Source organism: Neopsephotus bourkii, unplaced genomic scaffold (assembly GCF_033783945.1).
Source record: "Neopsephotus bourkii isolate Nb327-2 ecotype Australia unplaced genomic scaffold, CSIRO-AGI_Nbou_v1 NB_1189, whole genome shotgun sequence".
In the NCBI taxonomy this organism is placed as follows: Eukaryota; Metazoa; Chordata; class Aves; order Psittaciformes; family Psittacidae; genus Neopsephotus; species Neopsephotus bourkii.
In genome coordinates, this window is record NW_026901674.1 from 1,937,309 (window position 1) to 1,944,933 (window position 7,625).

The 7,625-nt window shown below is 50.4% G+C and overlaps 1 protein-coding gene across 1 annotated transcript; it reads right to left on the reverse strand.

The window, feature by feature from the left end:
• On the reverse strand, positions 1–1,199 carry HMX3 (H6 family homeobox 3). The gene is made up of 2 exons (XM_061364254.1): positions 878–1,199; positions 1–708 (listed from the first exon to the last, which is right to left on the reverse strand). The coding sequence occupies exons 1-2, from the start codon at positions 1,197–1,199 to the stop codon at positions 101–103; spliced, it is 930 nt and encodes a 309-aa protein (XP_061220238.1). The 3' UTR covers positions 1–100.
• Between the last annotated feature and the right edge of the window lie 6,426 nt (positions 1,200–7,625).

A 7,625-nucleotide genomic window follows, 5' to 3' on the forward strand; every position in this document is an offset into this window, starting at 1 on the left:
AGCCGCCGGCCGGGTGAACCGCACAAGCGGCCGGAGTACTTACAAGTGACTTTGCGAGCCTCTCCGCGCCTCTCCGCGCAGCGGCGGCGGGCGGGCGGGCTCAGACGGGCCGCAGGAGCGGCACGGAGGTGACCACGGGGTGGGAGTAGTAGACGGGGTGAGGGAAGGTGAGCAGGGGCTGAGTACCGGGGGCTCCGCCGCCCCCCGCGCTCCCCTCCGCGCCCGAGTTCTCGTGGTAGAGGATGGGGACGCGGACGATGCGCTGCGCGGCGGCGTGGCTGAGGTTGGCCGCCTCCAGCTCGGCCGCAAGTTGCCGTTTCCACTTGTTCCGACGGTTCTGGAACCAAATCTTCACCTGGGTCTCTGTCAGGTGGAGGGAAGCGGCCAGGCCGGCCCGCTCCGAGCTGCTCAAGTAGCGCTTCATGTCGAAGGTGGACTCCAGTTGGAAGACCTGGCTGCGGCTGAACACCGTGCGCGTCTTCTTCTTGCGGCACGGCTTCTTCTCCGGGCTCTCCTCTCTCTTCTTCCAGTCCTCGGCCGCCCCTTCTTTCTTCGCCTCCTCCGAGTCGCTCTCCTCCAGGACGATCTCGTCAGGGCTCTTGGAGTCCAGCTCCTTTTGCTCCCCTTCCGCCTTCAGCAGCGGCTCCGGCGAGTCCCGGTCGGTGCCCGAAGCAGGGGACGAGTCCCTCAGCAGGGATTTCTCCGCGGCTGGAGGGGAAGGACGGGGAAAGGGGAGAGGAAGGGGAATAAGGGACACAAAGAGAACACCTTCAGCGCCCGGCCCTCGATTACCGTCGGGGGAAGCGGGTTGAGCCGGCCGGACCCCCGCGCCGCCCCGCCGGAACGGATGAAGGGATGGAAAGAGGGGGATCGGTACCTTCCGTGCGGGGCAGGTGGGCTCCGGCCGGTGTCAGGGCGTAAGGGTACCACCAGGTCTGAGCCCGCTCCAGGCAATGGGCGCTCAGGGCGAAGCGCGGCGCCGGGATCTCGAAGCGGGGAAAAGCGAGGTCTCCCACCTGCGAGAGGGCGAAACCGGTGCCGTCCCCCGCCGCTTTCCCCGGGGGAGCGAACAGCGCCCGCGGCTGCTTGGGGGGAGCTTTGGGGGGGCCGCCGTTGAGCAGGTTCTTGATGTAAAAAGACTCCTTGGGGGGCGGCGGCGGCGGCGGGGCGCTGGGGGGCTCCTGCCCGGTCTCCGGCATCCTCCGGTGCCCGCCCGGCTCCTGCCCGCCGCTGGCCCCGCAGCCCGCGCCCGGCGCGCAGGTGGCGGCTCCCGGGGAGAGGCGCAGCGGGGCGGCGGGGGAGCGCGGCGGCGGGGCCGGCCGGGGGCCCCTCGCATGGGGGGAAGGCAGGGCGGGGGGCCGAGGGGACCCGCGCAGCCCGCGGCACCGGGGGGCTGCTGCGGGCAGGCGGAGAGCCGGGGTCGTCGCTGCCGCCGCCGCCTCCCGCCGCCGCTGCTGCTGCGTCAACCTGGCGCCGGATGCTAATGATGAAATCAAAATGTCATCCAAGTTAAGCGCGGGGAGCACACGGCGATTGGGCACGCACAATGGCAAATGGGATTAGGCGGGGAGGCGGACGGGAGGAGAAGGCTCCGCGCAGCCCCTGCCCGCAGCCACCGCGGCCCCGGGGTCCCCCCCCCCCGCCGCTCCCCACGACGTGCTGCCGTGGCTGGCGGCTGCCAGCGCCCGCCCGTTATTGCCTTTATATAGTCCAATTAGGCGGCAAATGGGGACGGGGCTATTAGCACAAAGGGATCCCGGCTCGGCCGAAGCACCGCGGGAGCGGCGAGAGGCGAATGGCGCGGATCGCGCCGCTCCGGCCGCAAAACCTCCCCTCGCCCGCCGCGCCGCCCCCCGCAACCCTCCCGCCCCGCACCGCCGGTAACAAAAGCCGCCGGCGTCGGGGACCGCACTCAGCCGGGATGCGGGGCGCTGGAGACAGCCCGGGCAAGAACGACTTTGCGGGGGGCTGCGGCTCGGGCATCACCACGGAGCTCCCCCGGGTACCGCAGGACAGGGCCCGGCCGGACACGTCGAGCAGCGGCTTGGGGTTCCAGGGCTCCGGGCCTCCGGGTCCCGGCCGGACCCGATCCTCCGGTACTGGGGTCCAGTCCCGCCGCCGGGCAAAGGGCGCCCCCTGCCGGGCTGCCCCGCGTCCCGGGACGGGCGGGCACGTAGCGCGGAGCACCGCGCACCGCACAGCGGACCCGGGCGGAGGGGCCGAGTCCCTGCGGGCTGCGGCGGGACCGACGGTAGAGCTGTCACTGTGAGCCCGGCTCTGGGCACAGCGGCTCTGCCAGCGGCGGTGGGAAGGGAACGTCGGTCCCGTTTGGAGAGAGTATGTCACGGAGATGTATGTAATGGAGATCTGCGTCGGGAATCGGGAAGGGGAAAAGGAAGGGGAAACTAAAAAGGAGAAACGGAAAGGGAAAAGAAAAGGGAAAAGAAAAGGGAAAGAGGAAAGGGAAAGGGAAAGGAATAAGGGAAAGAAAAGGGAAAGGAGAGAAGGAAAGGAAAGGAAAGGAAAGGAAAGGAAAGGAAAGGAAAGGAAAGGAAAGGAAAGGAAAGGAAAGGAAAGGAAAGGAAAAAGAGGGAAAAGAGAAAGAAAAAGCAAGCAAGCAAGCGAGAGAGAGAGAAAGAAAGAGAAGAGAAGAAAGAGAGAAAGAAAGAGAAAAAGAGAGAAAGCAAGAAAGAGAAAAAGAAAGCGAGAAAAAGAGAGAAAGTGAGAAAGAGAGAAAGAGAGAAAGAGAGAGAGAGAGAAAGAAAGAAAGCAAGAAAGAAAGAAAGAGAAAGAAAGAAAAAAACAAAAAGAAAGAAAAAGAAAGAGAAAGAAAGGAAATAAAGGAAAAGAGGAAAGAAAGTAGGATAAAGTAGGAAAAGAGGAAATTGAGAGAAGAGGACAACAGTCTCTCAATTCTGGTGCACTTCTAAACATGTGAAGTACATGTGAGCTCATGCTGCAAACCCCTCTCCTGTCACAGTCAGAGCTACAGACTCAGTGTGTGCATGTGCATAGACAACAGACTGTACATTTAAATGTTTTAAAGCCTAAATCAAATATAACAGATTTCTCTTGTAATTCCCTTTTAAAGACACCCACCTGGCAAGTTGAAATCAGTCATCTTTTATCTGAATTAAACTTCCCAATGTTAATGCTGACAAAGAGTGCAGCTTCCTCCTGAATACTTGTGATTATAAACCTAGGGAAAATCTACATGCGATCATGTGCAATCATGCCATATTTTCCCCTGCAAAAGGGATATTTCATATATCTTCAGTGGACATGTTTTTTTTCAGTCCAAAATGATCTTACATGACCAATCAAACTGCCAGTGTCAAAATGAGGAGCAGTTTAGATAAAGATGGAGGTGCAGAGATGGAAAATCCACATCTTGGGTATGGGGGCACAGCAGTTTATAGTTTACAGAAAAATTCTGCTCCTCTTAATAGCTGTTTCATGTAAAGGCATCAAACAAAGTAAAGCTCATCAGGTATTCTTCAAAGAAATGCTGTTTCAGTGGAAATACCCTCAACTCAGGTTTAACATACTAAAAATGGGGAAACAAAATAGTTTCTATACCAGAAAACAGCCAACAGTCGTATAACTGGGGATCCTGCCTATCACACTTGGTCTAAAGCTCTATTTCATCTGTTTGCAGCTCTTACATGACAAGCCAAGGGTGCAAAGCTCTTACAGAAGACCCCGCTGCATGTTTCCAGTGAAGATTTTTATTTGGATATTAGTCACCAAACTCATTCTGCATTGAAACCTCTGCCCTTTTCCATCTGTCTTTCACTGCTTTAGTAACTATGAGGTCCTAATCCCTCTGGAGTCTCTCAGGATAAAGACCCACTGATGGTAGAAAGCCAAACAGGGACAAAAAGACCAAATAAGCCTCTGAAGACTAAAGAAATTCCCACTTTGCAATCCTTTATTACAATAAAAATACCCAAGCAATGCTGTAAAAGAGCCTTTCTACATCTCTGTCATTTGAAGCCCATATGTTTTCACATATTAATGTATTTTATTTATGCCCCCCCCCAGCAATATCCAGACATTAAGGACTGGTATTGACCACCCCCCATGCCCAGTGGTGATGGAGCTGGGTGGATTTTTGCTGCAGTCTTTCTTCATTTCTGTTTCTCGTACCATTCCATTACAAACAGATAATTAGTATTTCATTAGTGTTCCAATTCAGAATTAATTGGCTAATTTACACGTGGATCAATTGTATAAATGTGATGTTTGTGATATGATTTAAAGTAATTGTTTATTTTCAGGTTTTGGCTTGCATTGTATTGCAAAGTGATTTATCTCCTTATTTATCCTGTCTCAGCACTGCCTCTTCTTTTTCATTATTTTCCTAAAGACCTGTACTCTTGCTAAGCTGAAACATGAACCTGTACTGTGTGATTCTGAGGTGCTGCACGTATATTAGCTCCAAAATGCCAAAGTACCTTACAGCCTGCTGTGTTACATGCTCACAGAGTGCTGTGAAGGCAGCCCTGTCTGCCTGGAAGAACTTACCCACCACAGTCTGCAATCGTATTTCACATAGATTCTCGTGCCATCTTCATAGCTGTCATAGAATCATAGAATGGTTTGGGTTGGAAAGGACCTTAAGATCATTTGGTTCCAACTCTGAGTGTCTCCCACTGTAGCCACGGGTGACAAACATCTGTTACTTTGGGTCCAGTTTCCCCTTTCCCATCCTGAGGGGTTGAGGAAAGCACAGTGCTTCATTTCCTTGCTCCTTCGTTTGTCCAGCTGGGAGAATGTCCATAGCCCAGCCATGGGAAGATTCAGCCAGGACTTGCAGGGCAGAAGTGGTGAGGTTTGCATCTGCTTCCACTCTGACAGGAGGTTTTTGACAGTGGCAGAACCACAATCTGCCATGTCTCTGCAGAAGGCAGCACTGGCCAGCCCAGAGTCTCTCCCTAGACCAGCCCCATGATCTCCTGCAGATGTTTGCAGCACTTGGCTTTAGAGCAATTGGAGGGACACTGTGATCCATCCAGACACTACTTGACTTCATGGCTAACTTTAACAGGCAAGTGCTGAAGTACCTCCTTGCATCAGGGTTTAGATGTTCAGAGAAAGAAGGGATGAGAATACAGCTTTCCCCATGCAGAAACACTCCTTTCCCAGGCAATCAAAATGAATTCTTCCACTACCAGGTCTTATTGTTGCTGTCCAGGCAGCTAAAAACAATTTTGTGAATGCCAAAGATTAACTACTGTTGAGTTTGAGACACTGTCAATGGCTCTCCCCTTCCTACAGCAAACCATTACACACCATCAGACCCTTTGCAAAATCTGAGTTATTCACAGAAATTGCATTTCTCTGTCATTCCTTCAATTGCTCCTGCTGAAATGCATGGTTGGAAACAAACAGAGGTTACTTAGAATAGGGATGCTACTTTTCAGCAAAAGGAATGTCTCACAGGATGTATTTGGTACGGATGTTTTATTCAAGACTAGAAAAACTACAAGTGAGTTGTGCACCATACCCTCTCTCAGGTTTTCACTTGGCTGAGTGTGCTGGGGTGTACGTGATGGGAGTGGGTTGAGAGGTATTTTGGAACAGTTAAAGTCATTCCCTTGTTATGCCTTACAATGGCATTTTTTGTACTTTTAAATGGAAGGCTTTGTAAGTCTCTGTTTTCCTGAGGCTTCCTGGCAAGCTGAGGGTCTTTCCTGACAAATATTAGAACGTTATGGCACTGCAAGAGAGCGTGCTGTTTAATTTGAGAGGTGTCTTATTTCTGAGTCTGATCAGAGTCCTGTGTCTGACTCACAGGCTCATTTTTACAGGAAAGAGGGACAATTCCCAGGTTGTGATGGTGTGGTTTTTTTTTTTTTTTTTGTGGAAAGGGATGTTGCAAACTCCATGTAATTTGAAATAAATCCATGAGAACAAAATTGATGGGCAAATGATGTGATCTAAGTACAGGCTTCATCTCATACAGCACTACACATGTGCACTATATAATGTGATACGACGCAGTGATGACGTTATGAACTCATACAGCATATCCTTTGCTTCTGTCACTGTGATCTGCCCACCAGTCTGATTTCTAGACAGTATAATCAGCTTTGTGTCAATATTAGCCTCTTGTGCACCACTTAGCACTTTCACAAGTGAACTCTCAGAATAGAGGTCAGCTAAATACACTGGAGGAAATCTCTTGTGGAAAGCATCATCGGAGGATTTCAAGGCAGAACATGCGTTGTTCATCACCTTCACATCCAAATGTAACCTTTATTTGTACTCATCTTACCCCTTTCAGAGTGTGACAGGACAGAAACACCCGAAGAAAAACTTCTACATCTGAAGACCTGTGCTTATATACCCAACTCAGATTTGTAAACTTTGAGTTATCATGTAGAATGCAAAAAAAAAGGAAACCAAAATAAACTGTAAACATCAGCACTGGTGAAACCCCGAATAAGCAGATGTCTTTGTGGTCACAAATAGCTTCTTTATGGAAATCCATGAGTGATCTGGAACCACATTTGAAAAGTGCTGAGTATTTTCAGCTCCTACTGAAATCAAAACTTGCCACAAAGCTGTACTGTGAATGTCTTACTGGGTAGAAAAGAGGTGTTACAATCCATGTGCAGCCTTCAGACCTCAAAGCCAAATAATCCATTTGCAGATAGCCAACAGAGAGCAGAGCAGACCCAAGGTTTGTGTGCACAGCAGCTAGGCAATATGCAGGTTTAGGAGTTCTTAAATAATCATTGATTTCAAAAGTGTTACAGCCCATTGACTCAAAAATCAGCTGCTTACAAAGACTCTCATGTTCATACCAGAGATCCTTGGCAGTTGTACGAGAGTTATGCTGAATGTTCACACCGAACATGAGCTGTATTCTGAACTTTATTAAAAGATTCTGTGATCACCCTAATTGCCCTAAGAGCTGTTGTTATAAATGGCAGGATAGTCTGGACCATCTTGGTCTGGGTCAGCAGATCCCCAAAATTGCTTGTGGTTTCACAAAAATAAATTAATGATGGGACCATTCTGTGCTTCCATAAGAGCTTTTGTGAAGACCTCAGTGTGCTCTGCACTTGTTAATGACTCTGTCTCACCTACCAGCCCCCAGGGAAGGCTACTCCTCAGGCAAGCTCAGGAATCCCAAGAAGTCCAAGTGATGTGGACACCACAGGAGGCTACTTCAACCTCTTCAGAGCACCAGTGAGAAATCTTATCTTCAGGAATGCAGACAGCTCAGGTACTCAAATCACTCCCATGGTGCACTCTGCAAAACAGAACAGAGAAAAGGAAGTTTCTGCGCTTTTCTTCCACACAACATTTCTGTGCATTCTAGGGAAGACCTTATCCTAGATTACAGATCTTCTTATTTCCACTATTTCTATATATTATTATAGGTGCTCAAACCCACTTAATAAAGATAAAGCACCAGAGGCCAAGAAATGACTGCACTGGGGTAAGAGTTCTTTCCTTCAAAGCTAAATTCCAGATCATCCTCTTTGAGTCATAACTTTGCATTTATGTAGCATTCAGCATTCCTTTTTATACATGGTTGAAAAATAAGAAATCTATTTGAAAGGCAAGCATTATTTAGACAGTGTTTGTCATACCGCAGTTAGACATTAGAA

Excerpts from the sequence above, each read along its gene's own strand:
- HMX3 (XM_061364254.1), bottom strand. The coding sequence starts at position 1,199 with ATGCCGGAGACCGGGCAGGAGCCCCCCAGCGCCCCGCCGCCGCCGCCG. Across the intron at positions 709-877 it reads CCACCTGCCCCGCACGGAAG|CCGCGGAGAAATCCCTGCTG; the intron begins GTACCGATCCCC and ends CTTCCCCTCCAG.